The sequence below is a fragment of the Thamnophis sirtalis genome, unplaced genomic scaffold (genome assembly GCF_051295495.1).
Source record: "Thamnophis sirtalis isolate CommonGarterSnake01/CBP01778 unplaced genomic scaffold, rThaSir2_p1.2 scaffold_6, whole genome shotgun sequence".
Classification (NCBI taxonomy): domain Eukaryota; kingdom Metazoa; phylum Chordata; class Lepidosauria; order Squamata; family Natricidae; genus Thamnophis; species Thamnophis sirtalis.
This window is the reverse complement of record NW_028261386.1, coordinates 122,321,976-122,341,159: the sequence shown is the minus strand read 5'-3', so window position 1 is coordinate 122,341,159 and position 19,184 is coordinate 122,321,976. Positions and strand designations below refer to the sequence as shown.

General features: G+C 38.5%; 1 protein-coding gene across 1 annotated transcript in view; it reads left to right on the top strand.

Moving 5' to 3' along the window:
* KCNQ5 (potassium voltage-gated channel subfamily Q member 5) overlaps nt 1-19,184 on the top strand; it is a 337,074-nt gene that overhangs the window by 285,401 nt on the left and 32,489 nt on the right. Inside the window, exons 6-9 of the mRNA XM_087719161.1 lie at nt 1,232-1,342; nt 6,293-6,388; nt 11,529-11,623; nt 14,810-14,836. Of these exons, the coding sequence (XP_087575287.1) occupies nt 1,232-1,342; nt 6,293-6,388; nt 11,529-11,623; nt 14,810-14,836 (329 nt within the window). The remainder of the gene's footprint in view (nt 1-1,231; nt 1,343-6,292; nt 6,389-11,528; nt 11,624-14,809; nt 14,837-19,184) is intronic.

Below are 19,184 nucleotides of genomic sequence, written 5' to 3'. Positions count from 1 at the left end.
CTGCTGTTACTGTCTTTTTGTTAGCTTCTGAGAGTTTTTTTTTAACATTGCAGCAGGACAAAACACATTAAATGCATGAAGAAAACAAATGTAAAGTATTAAGAATTTCAACTGTAATTGAAGTTCTTCATCCTCATCATGTTGTCACCCTGAAAGCCTGAAAGAATTCAGTGTCTCTAACAAAAAGTTGGGCTCCCACTGAAAAGCTCAAGCAGAGAATGTTCAGCCCTTTGGAACGAACTCCCCACAGAGATTCGGACCCTCACCTCTCTCCTGGCCTTCCGAAAAGCCGTTAAAACCTGGCTGTATCAGCAGGCCTGGGGTTGATGAGTTCCCTCCCCCTCTCGAATCGTGTGGCTGTTGGTTGTTTTTAATGCCCTGTATTTGTAGTTTTTGTGTTCCCCTTTCCCTCCTTGGGTTTGTGCGCCGCCCTGAGTCCCGCTGGGAATAGGGCGGCATATAAATAAAATGAAACTCAAACTCAAACATTGTTTTGTGCAGACCGACCCATATGGGTCAAGGCATAAGATCACAAACAATAGCCAACAAACAGGCTACATCAACATCTCTGCGTGACCCGACAATTGCGCGATAGACATATGCGCGCCGACAAAACTGTGACGACAAAACCGCGACGTCAAAATCTCGCCCACAAATTCGCGACGTCAAAATTGCGCCGACAAAACCGCAAACAAGCACAATAAAAAAAAATTAGGGTTAGGGTTAGGGTTATAACATACATATGCGCGATTTTGTCATCGCGCATTTGTCGTCGCACTGTCAAAAATCAATTAGCAATTTTGACGTCGCGGTTTTGTCGGTCCGCATATGTCTATCGCACATTTGTCGGTGAACCCATCTCTGTAAATGCTGTTTCCAAATCTTTTTGCTGAAATAATGGATGAGCGTGAGGCATTCTTATGTAGGAATATCTTGGCTGGATGGGAGCTGTGATCATCTCTGTGCCTAGTCATTTCCTCCCCTTCAATACTGCCAGCCCCTAGTCAGGCTTATATTCACCTTGACTGAACAAAATGTATTTTGAAAATATTCAAAGCAGCTTGAGAAGCAGAGCTGATCATAGTGACTAAATGTCATTGAAACAAGGGTGAACACCCAGAGGGAAATCCTACTGTCACTATACACTTTGGAGTCCTGATGTTAAAATTCTTGATGTCTGTACTTTCCGCATTTTTTTTTCACTTTGGTTTATATATCCGTTTATTTTCAGATCACATTAACAACAATTGGTTATGGAGATAAAACACCTCTTACTTGGCTAGGAAGGCTGCTTTCTGCAGGGTTTGCACTGCTTGGCATTTCTTTCTTTGCGTTACCTGCTGTGAGTATTTTTACAACTGTGTTTTGAATTTATACTCCGTTCTGGATATGTGAGGAACAATGTTAGTTGCTTATATCAATGCATTTGTAAACCCATGTTAACTTTTGCTATTGCATACAATCAGTGGTGGGTTTCAAAAATTGTTCGAACCTACTCTGTGGGTGTGGCCTCCTTTGTGGGAGTGGCTTGCTGCCCATGTGACCGGATGGGAGTGGCTTGCCACCCATGTGACCGGATATGAAGATGCCGACGACACTTGTCAGAACCACCTTAAATTACCTCACACCCCGCACTGGCATGCATAAGAATATGATGTAAACTTGTTTTTTAAAAGGCATCTTTGGTTTGCGTTAAAACAACTTCAACACATGCAATGTTCTGATTGCACCACAAACACAGTAGTCATCCTTAGCTTTCACAGAGGCACTGAGTTTTATAAATATGAGCATGATAGTGCAGAATAATCATATCCAAGGACCAGTGGTGGGTTTCAAAAATTTATGGAACCTCTTCTGTAGGTGTGGCCTGCTTTCGGGGTCCAATGGTGGAACCTCCTCTAACCGGTTCGGTAGATTTGACGAACCGGTTCTACCAAATAGGTGCGAACTGGTAGGAACCCACCTCTGCATACAATACTTCTTAAATGTTAAGGTGCTTTAAGAGCTTACTTATCCCCAATAATAAATCTATGGGACAGCCAAAGTTTTATTTGGTAACATTGCATCCAAAACAATGTTTGCATGGAGCTTGCTAAGATGTGGTTAAGTCCATCTTCACTATCCTTTATCCAATATATATCTTTCATAATGTCGTTAGAATCTAAGTAAGTTCTAGTAATTAATAGAATAAGTCCATGCTAGAGTACTGTTAAATTGCAGTAACATGTTAAATATTTTTACATATAAATTAGATGTTGGAATATTTTCCATTTCCTACACAAGATTTCTTGTTAAGAAATTTAACTACCCTTGTAAAAAAAAAACATCAGAAATCATCTATAAAAGGGGCCAGCAACCTGCAGCTCTAGAGACACATGTGGCTCTTTTATCCCTCTGCTGCTTCACAATTGATAGGGCTTTCGGTTAGGACAGGTAGAGGAAAAAGGATGCCGCGCTAGGAGGAGACTCTATGGTGGGGGAACCAGACATCCGGTCGGCAGATGAAAAAGGATGCCACACTAGGAGGAGATTCTATGGTGGGGGAACTGGACTTCTAGTTGGCTCCAGAATTGAACAGGGGGCTTCCAGTTAGGACCTTGGTGGCTCTTTGAGTGTTTAAGGTTGCCAACCCCTGATCTATAAGAAATGCTTATCTGCTAGAAGACTAAGGAACATATTGGGAATTTTGGGTCAGATTGTGAGTATTTTTAATTTACTTCATTTGGGTTAGTAACGAAGAAGTGCAGGAACCCCGTTAAATATTAATTAATAAATCAAAGCATTTCCTAACAGAAAATATAAGACCAGACAATCAAACAAACAAGCATCCTAATCAAGGAACAAGGACAAAATCACATCCCCACCAGCAACGGTAGAGCATGCTACTATATATCATGGGTTTACCCACAAAACCGCACTCAACTAAACCGCGCCCAACTAAACCGCGTCGCTGACGTCATCAACAGGGCGACAACAGCGCGGAGACAGAAACACGCTGTAAACCCTAAACCTAAAATTAACCCCTAAACCTAAACCTAACCCCCCTAAACCTAATCCTAAACCTAACCCTAAACCTAACCCTTAACCTAACCCTAAACCTAACCCTAAACCTAAACCTAAACCTAAACCTAAACCTAACCCTTAACCTAACCCTAACCCTAAACCTAACCCTAACCCTAACCCTAACCCTAACCCTAACCCTAACCCTTAACCTAACCCTAAACCTAAACCTAACCCTTAACCTAAACCTAACCCTAAACCTAACCCTTAACCTAACCCTAACCCTAACCCTAAACCTAAACCTAAACCTAACCCTTAACCTAAACCTAAACCTAAACCTAAACCTAACCCTAACCCTTAACCTAACCCTAAACCTAAACCTAACCCTTAACCTAAACCTAACCCTAAACCTAACCCTAAACCTAACCCTTACCTTAAGTTGAATCGGCTTGCTTTCAAAGCACTATTTAAAGCGCCCTTCTTTCTCCGCACTGGCTGTTGTCGCCCTGTTGATGACGTCAGCGACGCGTTTTAATCGGGCGCGGTTTAATCGAGCACGGTTTTGACGGGTCACGTATATCAACAGGGGGGTGGGGGGGGAACTCACTCCCTTCTAGCACTGAAGATCTTACCTAGTCAGGTAATGAAACCTCTGCCAACAAAAACCAAGTTCAGAGAGAATCAAGGACTCCACTGAAACATTTGTCTAGGAGTAGATGCTGTTTCTGTTCCAGCTGCTAACTAATGCTCTTCAAGAAAATTTATTGTTTGGCTGCTAAAATTCCAGTGACTTTTCACAGCTAAAAGTTAAGCCTCCTCATAAACAGATATCAACACTTTCTTGAAAGTTTTTAGCAATTTCAAAAAGCACTAGATGGGAGTAAAATAAGCCATAAATGCAACTTAATACATATACTCTAGAGCTCTCCAGTGATCTGGAATTGAAGAGCTAAATCTGATTCAAAGCACAAAGCACATTGTTTTTCCAATGGGGGGCTGTGATACACGGGTACGGTGTTCCTAATAGAAGCTTCATGCACCTTCATGTGCAGCTGAATTATAGTGAGTCCTTCAAATCAGAGTGTCTGCAGAACCAAGCATGTATCTTTGATATTTTCCATTAATAATAACCTACTTCTAAACATATGCAAATAATATTCCACAGTACACTAAATATTATCCTTTTATTTGCATGTGGGGTGCTGCATTTTTATTAAGTTGGCATAAACATAACGAACATCCCTGGTTGAAATGCCAAATTAACCATAGTTTCATTTAAGGTTAATGACGAATATACCAGCGTTTTTCTTTTAGTTGTAACATGACAGGATAAAACTACATAACTGGTAGAATTAATAAAATAACTAAGAATGTAATTTGTACATGGCAAAACAGATTCAAGCTTCTATTAAGCAGAATTCTGCTTCATTGAGCACTAGAAACCTGTGCCCTGTTGGGTCATCATTTCAGAAATATTTACTTACCTAAACAGAATGACCACAAATGGGCAAAAAAGCATTAGGAGCAGAGCAACTTCTAATCTCCTATCCCCTTTCCCACTGAGTTTCCTTATGGGAAGCTGGCAGGAAACATCAGAAAGCTACCTACCTACCTACCAGTGGTGGGATTCAGCCGGTTCGCACCTATTCGGGAGAACCGGTTGGTAACTTTCTAAGTAGTTCGAAGAAATCTCCTTTTGTCTTTTTCCACTTTACAGGGCTAATCCTGTAAGGAAGGCAGGAAGGAAACATTCTGGTGTTGTTTCTAGCCTAATCTTTATTGACCTGGTTACAGAAACTGCCTCTCCGGTTAACTCTTATTACATTGTAACAACTAAGGCGAAGCATCCATCGACTTGAGTGACCTTGAGTTGGCCATGCCCACCCAGTCACATGACCACCGAGCCCCACCTACCCTGATGATCATAAGGCAGAGAACCGGTTGTTAAATTATTTGAATCCCACCACTGCTACCTACCTTCCTTTATTCATTCCTTCCTTCCTGGGGTGTGTGCAAGATATGCCATGAGTCGGGTACAGTGTTCAGGAGGCAGCATTGATCAAGGATGAGTGGGGATCATGAGGCTATATGAGAGGCGCTGCACAGCTCAAGGAGAAAACATTGGGGGTGCAGGTAAGGAAAGGTGCCTCTGAGTGCTTGGGAGTATCTCAGAAATGCCATGCAGGTTAGGGACCAGCTTGGGTTGTAGAAAATGCATAGAGTTGTGCAAAAGGTACTGTGCAGTTAAGGGAAAGTGTGCAGGGATGGGCAGCACAAATTGGATTATGCAGGAGGCGGTATGAATCAGGAACGGTATACTGGGGCTCCTTCTCCCCTGTGCTTCCTTTTTGTCCCTCCTTCCATTCCTTTTTCTCTATCCTTCCTTCTTCCCACCCTCCCTCCCTCCATTTCCCTTTCCAGCTGACAATGCATTGGCTGATGCTGGGTAGGGGAGAGAGCTAGGGATGGCAAGACTGGATGGGATCCTATCATCGAACTATGAAAATGAATATCACATGACTGCAGCAACAACCAAGAGCATTGAAGCAGCCATAACTCGTGACCCGTCAAAACCGCGCTCGACTAAGCCGTGCCCGATTAAACCGCATCGCTGACGTCATCAACAGGGCGACAACAGCCAGCGCGGAGAAAGAAGGGCGCTTTAAATAGTGCTTTGAAAGCAAGCCGATTCAACTTGAGATAAGGGTTAGGTTTAGGGTTAACTTTAGGGTTAGGTTAAGGGTTAGGGTTAGGTTTAGGGTTAGGTTAAGGGTTAGGGTTAGGGTTAGGTTAAGGGTTAGGTTTAGAGTTAGGTTTAGGGTTAGGTTTAGGGGGGTTAGGTTTAGGTTTAGGGTTTAGGGTTTACAGCGTGCTTCTGTCTCCACGCTGTTGTCACCCTGTTGATGACGTCAGCAACGCGGTTTAGTCAGGCGCGGTTTAGTCGAGTGCAGTTTTGTGGTGGAACCGCCATAACTTCCCCAAATTTCATTTTTTCAGGACTCGTGGCTCTCTGATTTTGGACAAATTCTGAAATTTGAGATATCTTGTCCGAAAGTTGTGCCTGGTTCCTGGTTTGTAGTAATTTGGCAGAATCCTATCCCCTATGATTATTAAATGCACCTGATGTTTTCCACATTGGTCTAATAATGTCATTTTAAATATTGAACCAAACCACGCTATGACATACAGGTCATGTGTATATAATACTTACTTTAGGTTTTTCTTATTGTAGGTTTTTAATTGTTACCAAAATTATTTTTTTCTGATTATGAACTTTTGCATTGTATTTAAGGGCATTCTAGGGTCAGGATTTGCATTAAAAGTACAGGAACAGCATCGTCAGAAACATTTTGAAAAGAGAAGAAACCCTGCTGCCAGTTTAATTCAAGTAAGTAGCAAATGAAGCAGATTTTCAAAAATTCCTGTTAATGAATATTACAAGCTCAGTTGTGCCAGGTTTCAGAGAAATACATATATTTAGGAACGATCATTCCCGTTCCTTCTTCTTTGCTCTAATTCAGTTGAGAAAGTTAAAAAAAACCAGGTTTCTCCATCCATAACTAGAGCCGAGGTGGCGCAGTGGTTAGGGTGCAGTACTGCAGGCCACTTCAGCTGACTGTTATCTGCAGATCAGCAGTTCTAATCTCACCGGTTCAAGGTTGACTCAGCCTTCCATCCTTCCGAGGTGGGTGAAATGAGGACCCAGACTGTGGGGGCGATATGCTGACTCTGTAAACTGCTTAGAGGGGGCTGAAAGCCCTATGAAGCGGTATATAAGTCTAACTGCTATTGCTATTGCTATAACACCAATTGGAATGAGAATCATGTGCACAAATGTGTGATCAAGCAGCTGGGCTACTTCACATATAAACTAAGTTCATGTATCATACCAAACCCATTTGCTAAACCATAATTGGTTTAATATATTTCATACAATCCACAAACTTCTCAAACTGGATATCTACTTAGAATGGTTTATTGGATGACTGGCAATTAGGTAAGCCATAAATTGTGATTTACAAACCACAAGTAGCTAGGTTTATCGAACATGTTAAGCCATAAATTATGGCTTACAAATTACATCATCTGGGTTCACACAATATGCTAAGCCAAATAGCCCTTAATCAAACCCTGATACTTCCATTTAGAATTATCACAGTTGCTCTTTTCATTCACTGTTTGTTTGGAGTTCGTTTGGAGTTTGGATTTCACTTTGTATTTTCAGCAAGAACGGGGATAACTAGTATTACAGTAAATGAACTATAATATTTGATAAATAATGATAGATTGATGTATGATATCCTAAATTTGTATACATTCAATTAATTCGTAAGTAGTGGAATTCTGACAATATGCAAAATACGTTTAGTTTGAATGAAGAGTCCTTTGACCAAATAATTTATCCTGTAGCTTGCCTGAGTGTATATAATGATTTTTTTTGGTCTAAGGTGTTGAACACATTATAGTAATATTGTCATGTAGAAGGAATCAAAATGCATTTAAGTGTCTGAATAGTTGATGTTTTAATTGTCTAGTTATTAGTACAAAGATTTGCTTCTTTTGCTTTGAATGAATTCTTTCACTTTCCTCATACCCAGCAGCCTATAATTAAAATGATTACACTCCTTTGAAGGGACTTAGTTTATGTAATGTATGATATATAGGGGCACAGAATTATTCTCACATTCTTTGGTTCTTGTCATTGTTCTTCCTGTATGAGTAAGCCTCATTATCATTTGGAAGCTGAACCAAATCTCTTCTAAGGGATTTTGGCTTCCAAATTATGCTGGATTATGGCTATGAAACAGAAATGCCAAATGTCTCTGCGGAGAGATGATTCAGGTTTTTTTTAACTGGGCTGTTGTTTATGCTTCTCTTAGAGGTAATAGCTAAGCAGCCACTATCTTCCTACTCGCAAACAGAGTGATACACAGGTAGGATGCTATTGAAAAGGAAAATTGCTAGCTAGAATTTTTATTATACTATGAACTAGGTCTAGGGCAGGGGTGGGTTTCAGGCGGTTCGCGGCGGTCCCCGCGAACCGGTTGGTCGGCGAACCCGGAAGTAAGTAACTTCCGGGAACGCCGAAGGATCCACCCGCACGTCCGCGTTTCTTACCTGGTTTTGACGAGTTCTGCGCTTCCACGCATGCGCAGAACGCATACAGCGCCTGCGCGATCCTCCAGGAGCAGCTGGAGCATCGCACAGGCGCTAGTACGCATGCGTGCACTGCACGCGTGCACGAGGACGCCGCCGACCCTGTTCCAACCAAACCGGTTGGAACGGTTGGAACGGGGCGAGAAACCCACCCCTGGTCTAGGGTATCCCAGTGTATGGTTCTAGGATATGCTGCATGCTTTACACTAGGGGTGTCAAACTCAAAGCCCAGGGGCTGGATCTGGCCCATAGGATACTTAGATCTGGCCTGTTGGGCCACCCTGGAAATAGCTAAGGACCAGCCTACAGTGCCTCTGCCAGCAAAAAAGGAGCTCAGGAGGGCTGCACACGAGTTCCATTTTTGCTGGCAGACCATTGCAGGAGGCCACTGCAGCCTCCAGAGCTCTGTTTTTGCTGGCAGAGGGCTCAGGCCACCACAGGCACCTCAACACGAGTGACATCGAGCTGGCCACGACCCCACAGCCCCCAAGGTCAAACACAACCCTGATGCGGCCTTCAATGAAATTGAGTTTGACACCCCTGCTTTACATTGTAAAGACTATAAAGAATAACAGCATGGGAAAAATAGATAGTATTGCCCAAGTGTTAGCAATTATGTTAAAATATACTTTGGTATTCCCATATCTCTTTTCATATTGAAAGGAAAAAGAGGATATGGCCTCTCTGTCTATCTGTACTAGCTAGTAACTTACGTATATAAAGTTACTATATGGACACAATAGTTTTAAAGTGGTTACTCTCAGCCTAGTGATTAAATATACCTAGATGCTATGTATAAGGATTGCAGAGAAGAGGCACAAAGAGGACTGGAGACTAAAACATATGATAGCAGTATTCCAATATCTCGGGAGTTGCCACAAAGAAGAGGGAGTCAAACTATTCTCTAAAGCAGTGGTTCCCAAACTTGGCAACTTTAAGACTTGTGGACTTCAACTCCCAGAATTCTGGGAGTTGAAGTCCACAAGTCTTAAAGTTGCCAAGTTTGGGAACCACTACTCTAAAGTACCTGAGGGTAGGACAAGAAGCAGTGGGTGAAAGCTAATGAAGAAGAGAAGCAACTTAGAACTGAGGAGAAATTTCCTGACAGTTAGAACAATCAATCAATTAATCAGTGGAACAACTTGCCTCCAGAAGATGTGAATGCTCCAACACTGGAGGTTCTTAAGATGATGTTGGACAACCATTTGTCTGAAGTGGTGTAGGGTTTCCTGCCTAGGCAGGGGGTTGGACTAGAAGGCCTCCAAGGTCCCTTCCAACTCTTGTTATGCTAAAAAAAATTATATATATTGCTTGAATGTGAGAAGGGTAGACCAAGCAGGGGTTGAAAGCCCCTTATTCATTTGGTCCCGAGTGAGCCTTGCGTGTAAATACATCTTAAGATTCATGCCAGATGAACTAAAAGAGGAGGTTGTGACACACACATCCTCCCTTCTTTACAGTTATTTTGAGTTATTTGGATTAGAATTCCTTTCATCCTCAGCCAGTGAGGCAAATGGTCAGAGATAAAGAGAACTGAGAACTGAGTACAAACCATCTGCATGGATTCAAGTTTGGGAAGGCTGTTCAGTAAGGCTCTCTATCCCAAAACCCACTGCAAAAAAAAATGCACTTCCATGCATCTACTCACACGTATGTTCAGGGGAGTTCAGTAGGATTTATTCCAAAATAAATGAACATAGGACTGTGGAGTTGCCAACTGTACCAAAGAGTCATTCAAGAGAACAGACTAGCTTGAGTCTTATTTTTCTCTTATAACTGTGTTAGATATCCATGATGAAAGCAATTTGTATTTTCACACTTGGGGTAAATAGCTTCTTTTACCACAGAGCAGGAAGGATCTGAACAGTTGGGAATAATAACTTCTTATTTTAGAGGTATTAATGGTAAATTTATACTATTCGATCATTTTGTGCACTTATATTCCAAGGATATAGCATTGCATAATGCTTAAAAAGCATTAACAAGCAAGTTCCTTGTGAAAATACATCCTGTCAGCCATGAATATTAGGATAATGTGTCTAAAAATAAAATCCTTTTGCACTGTGATCATTCAAAATGATTTTATGACCTTTGATTAATTATTTATACCAATCTGATATATTGCAACGGCCTTATTTTCAAATGCTCAAAGGCCAGTTATTAACTTCTAACTTAGCCTAATATTCTGTTATGAAGCAGGAACTATTCCATGCCCCATTTGCTGGTGTTTGTTGAAAGCTGTGAAGATCCATTTTTAATTGGGTATTTGATGAATGACATGTTTTTTGTTGACTTATTATGGAAGGGTTACCATAGGTACACCGAGTTTTGGGCTGAAGTGATTGATCTCTACATTTCTAATCTTGTAATTGCAAACTGCTTACAGTCCACAAAGGCAGTCTCTAAATAATGTACTGTAAAATAAGTAACTAAGATGCCTCTGGAGATTCTCAGTCATCCAGGTCACAGTTATCTCAAAGGTGTTTTTTTTCAATAGGCAACTGGACCATGTTTCATTTCTTTTCCCTTGCAGAAGAAGACATTTCGCTTCTCATCCAAGAAGCTTCATCAGTACTAATGAAGCTTCTTAGATGAGAAGCAAAACGTCGTCTTCTTCCTCAAGGGAAAATAAATAACTAAATAGCCCAGTTGCTTTTTGTAAAAAAAAAAAAAATAGCACCTTTGAGACAAATAACTAAGAAAATCAGCAACAAAATATCATGGGCATTTGACAAGTGGACATAAAAGTACATCAAAACTTTTGAACATATCCCTTAAAAAGGAAACTATGTGCGCTAATACTCTCCCTAATTTCTCTTTCATTGTTACTCATTTTATGCAGATGAGAATACACTTTATTACTAGAATGTTCTGTTGCCAATGTGAGGAATAGTAAAAAAAACAAAATTACACTCATGAAAAAAATTACAGGAAAAGACTTTCTTAAAGATTTCGCTGCGCAAGGTTGCTTGCGTATATAACTAAGACTTCCTTGTTTATTTTTTTCTTCTACACTTAAATCCTTAAATTTAATACCTTCATTACATTGTACAAGCACAGCCCTTCCAAATTAATTAATCCAATTGTATCCAAATTTTCCATCCTATTAATAGTGCTTCATTTCCTATATTGTTAGATCTGTTGTACTTTCTATTGTTTCCTCAAATCAGGCTACTTGGCGGTTTTATTCTACTGATTCAAGACGAACAAACCTGACAGCTACCTGGCGATATTATGAATATAGTCTTCCGTCCCTCAGGCATGTATCAGTGCTATGAATGCAAAAAAAAATCAATACTTGTATCCGTTTACTAATATGCTTCTCCATTTTTGTTTGCCTTTTTCTTTTTTCTTCATATATCTGCACATAGTGCGTATGGCGTAGTTATGCAGCTGATGAGAAATCGGTTTCCATTGCTACCTGGAAGCCTCATTTGAAGGCCTTACATACCTGCAGCCCCACAAAGTAGGTAAAAATATGGCAGCTGGTGTTGTAGTTGATATCTGGTTTTGAGATTATACAAATCAGTCTGTGGGTTTTGTCTTGTCTTTCTCCTTTCCCTTTTCCCCACTCATTTCCTTTTATTTTCTTTCACTGAGGAACTCAGGTAGCAAACTGGGGCACATACACATACATCAGTGGTGGGTTTCAAAAATTGTTCGAACCTACTCTGTGGGTGTGGCCTCCTTTGTGGGAGTGGCTTGCCACTCATGTGACCGGATGGGAGTGGCTTGCCGCCCATGTGACCAGATATGAAGATGCCGATGACACTTGTCAGAACCACTTTAAATTACCCCACACACAGCACTGGCATGCATAAGAATATGATGTAAACTTGTTTTTTAAAAGGCATCTTTGGTTTGCATTAAAACAACTTCAACACACGCAATGTTCTGATTGCACCACAAATGCAGTAGTCATCCTTACCTTTCACAGAGGCACTGAGTTTTATAAATATGAGCATGATAGTGTAGAATAATCATATCCAAGGACCAGTGGTGGGTTTCAAAAAAATTTGGAACCTCTTCTGTAGGAGTGGCTTGCTTCCCGGGTCCACTGGTGGAACCTCTTCTAACTGGTTTGGTAGATTTGACGAACCGGTTCTACCGAATAGGTGCGAACTGGTAGGAACCCACCTCTGACATACATCTTTCAAATAAGATCAATCTAATTTCTATTTTATTTTGCTTCTTAACAAATTTATAATTAAGCATTAAAGAATTTTTCAGTCCTCAAATCCTTGCTGAAACCTATCCTTTTAACACCATCTAGCCAGGTATTGGATTGAGTCAATTCATCTCACTTCACCTAGTTAGGGATATATGCATTTTTGGATGTATGCTATTTATATTGACTTCCATTGCTTGCTCATACTAATTCTGCTTATAAATGGAAGAGGAAACATGTGTTTTTTTTCTTCACTTTGCATCTTGAATTTTCCATTTTTCCTCAGTTAAGGTCAAAGTTTCATATTAATCTACACTAACACAACCTTTGGTTTGTAGCATTTAGACAAAAAAAACCTTGTGTTGATTAGTTCAAAACAAAACTCTACTATTACTCCCACTGCAGTACAATACTTTTTAAAAAAAACAGAAACGTAAATATCCCCTTACTATCTGTATTGTCCTTTAGAGTCATATATTTCCTCTTTCTATGAGAAACATGTAGGAGGGTGCTAGTTATGAAACTCATAATGAGTGTTTACCCATTTCAGTTAGTCATACGGATATGATTCTTGGGAAACAATCATTTTTCAGTAAGAGAAATGTGTGACTTTGTATTTGCCTTGATGAATTGGAGAACAAATAGATCTTTACTATTTCTTCAGATATTGTTCTTAGCTAGGTAGCAAGTCAAGGTGATCTTCTCACTACATCTTGTGATAGAGTGTGATCAACAAATACACAATCCTAGTTTCCTTTTTTTCAAAAATTTTGCTTCCTAAAAAACTTTTGGTGTTTATGATAGAGTCCTTCAAACTGAACACAAATATAACTTCAAATGACCTGTATCATGTACGAATCCTGAGATATGAAATTAACTTTTAATGACTATAATGTATTTAATCTCATTTCCAACATGCTGCAAGAATTCAAAAAAAATTTCAAGAAAGAAGTCCAAGCATGAATGCAAAAAATGAATCTTCAGTGACATGTTGCACTTCAGGATCTTGTATGCTCTATGAAATTTGTCAACCAACTGAATGAATGCCAAGAAAATTCTCAGTGACATCCTTGAATGATTTCCAGGCAATTTTCTCTGGCCCCACTAGATCTTCACAGTGCTTGTCATTGATGATGTATCTGATCTGTGGACCAATAAAACTGCCTTCCTTATTCTTGCCATCAGTTATTGTTGGAAACATCCATCTCAAATAACAAAAACCTTAACCTTCCTTGATTTCATAATATTTTTTTTAATTAGTTCAGATTTTGTGTAAATCAGGGGGGAAATATCTTTGTTATGTTAATAAGTGGTCATGTGCCACATTTTTCTGTACGGGAACAAAATGATTTCCGAGTGGCCATTTCTTTTTAATGTAATGCAACTCTCTTGCCTGGCTGTTCCATTCACAAGAGTAATAGTATTTGGTATATCTGAACTGCATTTCAAAGCAGCAACACCACTACTCTTAGATCTCCGCAGATATTTCAGTTGTACTTGTTGGTGTATCAACACAATTCCATGTTTTTGTATGTTCTTTCATGTGTGCAGCATGGCCATTGTATAAAAACAGACATTTTTTTAATAAAATGGTACATGAAAGGTTAAATTACAGCTTATTTCTGTGATTAATAGCCAAAACTCCATAAGATCACACCCAAAAAGTGTTCAGGAAGCAAAATCTTTATTGTCCAGTGTATTGTTGTTTAGCTAGGCAACAAGTTATTGTGATCTTCCCATCTTGTTGTAGAATGTAATCAACAAATATGTATTAATTTCCTATTTTTGCAGAAATGTTACTTTAAATATAATAATAATGATGCATGTTTCTCGCTATTATGGTAACAAAAATGTTTGAAAGAGGTACAGATGCAGCTGTAACAATATTAGAGGTCTCTTATCCTTAAAACATAGCCCAGTATTTTGCATATTTAATACTTTCTGTAGCAGAAAGAGCAGTTGAGCTAGTTTTTGAAATAAATGTGTATAGCACAGCAATTTTATTAGGCATCAAGCTGTAAAGGTGTAATATTGGCCATATCAGTTTTCAGTTCTTATAAATAAACAATTAAGGCACAGCTCTACATATTACAAGATAATTATGGCCCAAAAGAAATGCAATTGGTCCTTTTATAAGACATCCTTAGTCTCAGTGAGTAAATTAATTCTATTTCATTACCGCAGATAGCTACAGTTCTCTGTTATTTATATATGAGCACTATATTTTGCCTAATAAATGCTTTGCCAATTCTCTCTCTAAACATGTACGATAATCACGTTGAGCATGCATTAACGTATCATTTTTTTAAAAATGTCACTATAAATACAAATCCATGCTTGGATGTTTGTGCTTGCTTTTTAAAAATATTTGCTTATATTTTTTTTAAGCATTCATTAATTAACAAATCCAATTGCAACTTAAAAATTATTTAATAATATTTTCCTCCCCAAAACCCTCTCTCTTCTATTATCTGACTCATGAAGGAAAGACCAAGGGGAAGCATCAACCAGGTTTGTAGTGTTTTTATGTATATTGTTTACAATCTTAAATGTTGTTTTGGAAATGTTATACCACTTTGCGAATGGAAATATTATTATTTTACTGCAAAATAATTAAAGGCTGTGCTTGAATCCAATTAGGAGAAAGGGGGGAAACTTTTCCTAGGTAGATCATTATTCTGAAGCAGACAAAATGTTGCTCAAGGTAAAAGTGAGGAAGTTCTTCTGTTAGGAAGCAGGTAAATGACAGATTTCTATCGAATGTAGCCATAGCTTGTTAGATAATTAAGGTTTAAGTAGCTTTCCATATATGTTATGATAGAGAGGATTTTAAACTAATGAGAATATGTTGCCTGATTTGAACAAACATATCTGCTCTACTTTTGTAAAGAACTTTGAAAATAAAGTCAGTGTAGGATGTGTTGAAGTAATAGTTTCGATTCATTAAAAATATTATGGGCTACATTCAGAGAAAGGACTGCCCATAGCAATCTGTAAACAGTGGGTTTAAAGTTAGTCTTTTCTATATTCTACTGGTGTAGTTGGTCTGTTGGAAGAATGACTAAAAACCAATATACTATAGGGATTATAATAGCAATAACAGTAGACTTATATACCGCTTCATAGGCCTTTCAGCCCTCTCTAAGCGGTTTACAGAGAGTCAGCATATTGCCCCCAACAATCTGGGTCCTCATTTTACCCACCTCGGAAGGATGGAAGGCTGAGTCAACCCTGAGCCGGTGGGATTTGAACCGATGAACTGCTGATCTAGCAGTAGCCTGCAGTGCTGCATTTAACCACTGCGCCACCTTGGCTCTTAAAGTTGAACTAGGATGAGGATACCCACATTTAAATCCCAGTCTATCTAGAAAGCATGCAGGATTATTTTGAAAAAAAATCACTACTTCTTAGTTTAATTAACCAGATAAAGCGTGGTGAGGATAACATTTTGGAAAAGAGAGTAATATACATACCTCCTTAAGTTCCTAGAATGAAAATGTAAAGTAAATAAATTCTAAGTCTGAATTAAACCATCTAAAGTGAAAAGATGAACGTATATAGGGGGGTGGGGGTTGAATACATGTGGTAGCTACATAGCTTCTTATCCTTATTTTGATGTACCTTTGAATCATTTACCAGGCTCCTCTACATATACACTTCTGTCATTATTTAAAGAAATATAATATTTTGCCTGCCCTGCTAGTCAAAGATTTGAAACTAGCTACCTGGCAGCCATGCAGGAAAGGCTGCTATCAGCAGGTGAAAATCCTGCCATTGTCCTCACCTGCAGTCATCAAGTTCAACCAAATAACCAAGATCTGACCGATCCATTTATTATACAGCAGCTAAAGTATAGGAAGAATTCTGATTTGATTCAGTCTTTGTATATAACTGACTTCCCCGAGGATTGAGTAATCTGATGCCCTCCAGATAATTAGTTATACTTTCCATCATACCATATCATTAATCATGCTGGCTGGAACAAATGAAAGTTACAAAATATTTAGAGGTACCTAGTTGCATTCACTTGCATTTAGTCCATCTTTCTCCAACCAAGTATTTCAAGCTTTGATTTGCTGCTGATGTACTATGGGAACTCAAAATCTCATTTAGACCATCAAATTATTTCCAGCATGATTTGACAGGTATCCCTGGAAGATTACAACATAAGCAGACTATAGATTTGATAACCATCCTCTTTGTTATGTTGCCTTCTCTTTTTAAATGTAATGAATGGCCAGAAATAAAAGTTATTTCTATGAATTGGCCTTGTTCTTTTAAAAATATGTCAGACTTAAGTCTTGACTTCCCACTTGACTTCAAATATGCATGTAGGGTGATAGAAGCACTTAGCTAGATCGATTGACCATTCCTATACACTACTCAACCTTCTTGCCATCCTAAGATTTCTCCCTTAAAATCTCTCCCAAAATCTATAGTTTAAATAGGCATTCTATGTATTGGTTAATATTTTTCTCTTTTACTCACATCAAATATTATACAAATATAGGAAGTTCTTGACCTACAACCATTTGTTCAACAACTGTTTGAAGTTACAATGGGGGCTGAACAAATGGTGGTTACAACCAATCCTTATAATTCTAGCCATTCGAGCACCCCCCTACAGTCACATGATCATGATCTAGGTGTTTGGCAATCTATTCACATTTACAACCAGTTTTTTTTTTAAATAACCAGTTGACATGTATCCAACAATCATGTGATTGTCATTTATAACCTCTGCTGGCTTCCCCAGACAGTCAGTGGGGAAGCCAGCAGAGAAAGTCACATATTCAAACTCGCAAACCCTCCTGATGCTCCTCTGTGCTCACACCCTCTTCACCACTCGCACACCCCCAAGCACACTCCCCAACCTTTATTGCACCTCCCTCAAACTCCCTCCAGCCCACTTGACATGTCCCGTGTATCCTCCCTGTGTCATACCATCCTACTTGACTCTCCCTAGCACCCTGTGCATTCCCTCACTCCGTCCTCCACCCAGCAGCAGCCATTTACCTGCCTTGCTTGCAAGTTCCTACCAGCTGCTCCATTAATTTGTTGGTAGGAAGTTGTCTTGCATAACAATTGGGATTCGGTTAATGATGGCTGAGATTTCCAGGATTGCCATTGCTGAGCATTTCTGGTCATGCTTTGTGACTGCAACTCTTAATGGCAGACATTCCGATCCCAATTGCCATTGTAAATCAAAATCTACCTTTAAGATTGGGCATATAAATCTAAAGTTGGCTAGAATGTCTTATAGCAGTATTAAATATATTAGATCAAAGACAGTACTGGTTGTATATGGTTTGTTAATTGTTCCAACGTTGTCAATAAAAAAGAGTGCATCAGTTCCCAGGAAATTTAGTTGCCTATGTATAAGAAAAATATTGCCAATACTTCTTAACAAATACCTTTCAAAACTGAATTTACTAACAAGCTTTTCATTAACTGTTCATATTAGTATTTAATAATAATACTGGTATTTCAACTATTTAAATTTTTTATTTCCTTTTTTTTACAATTGGTATTCCATCTCAGGACCGCAACTTTATAAACTGGATTTTCTTCAAATCTGTATCATACAAATACACCCATACATTCCTTACAAAAACCACTTTCAATAAAACAAATTGCCTTTCTTTTATTTTAGTTGTAGGTCATAATGATCACAATTCAGGTTTAGCAATCTGTGTAGTGGGATATTCCCTTTATGTTGTCTTCATGTTTCATGTAGTTAATCTCATTATGCAGATGTATAGTTATTTTCTTGTTTAATGCACAACAGCCTTAAACAGGATAATCTGAATTAACGATTCCTTGTCATCAATAGCCTTATAGTGAATATAAATAATATAACAGGAATTTTAATGGTGATCTTCCAAAACTAAAATTATTGGCTCACTAATTACAGTGGCATCGTCTACTAGCATTTCAAATGTACTCTATTGGTATCAATATATAAATTAAGCATTTTAAAAGGATAATTAAACATTAGGATGCAGTCTTATGCCAAACTACATTAACAAGCCAACTTGTCACATGAATAACTGTTATCAAAAGATAAGTGTAATATATCGATTATCTACCAATATTAACATTATAGGATTATCTGAAATCTTAAATTTTTATGTAAGATTTTAGGATTTTCTCCTATTTTACTGCACGTTACATATTTATGACTATGACTATAAAAAACATTTCCTTTTCTAACAAAATAGTGCTTATTCATAAATATCCCATCTATTTTGGGGATGTATTATTATACATACAGTAAGATACTAATAGGTTAATTTAATACTCCATTTTAAGCACATTAAAATGTCTATATAGTCTGAATAAAATTCATTTCCCTGGTAGGATTTATGTTGAAAGCATAAATAGTTATATGCTCCTCAGAGGTCAATAGAGAAATTAATGTTGCTCTGTTAGAAAAGTTGGTTTCTATGCTAAACAAATATTTATAAAATTCCCATATTACAGTAGTCATACATTCAGGGAATATAATTCTTTAATGACTTTTGAAGGTAATCGTTTAAATATCCTTTATTATAACTTGTTTAATATAAATTATAAACTTAACAGTAGTTTTATGAATGTTTTGTTGGTTGGTTGAAAATAAAAGCAAGACTGGTTTGGCTCACATGGAAAACCTAACTCTTTTTATCACCTGGTATGCTTAGTAATACGATCCTCTATTTCCCCTCACTCCTAGTAAGCTTTATAGTAATAAACAGAAGCTCTTCAGGATGTACACCTCTCGGAAACATAGGTATCCAGCATCCTGTCTACTCACATGATAATGGGAATGCCAACTAACATCAGGTGCATGAAGAATTTATTTCCCCTTCTTGGTGCT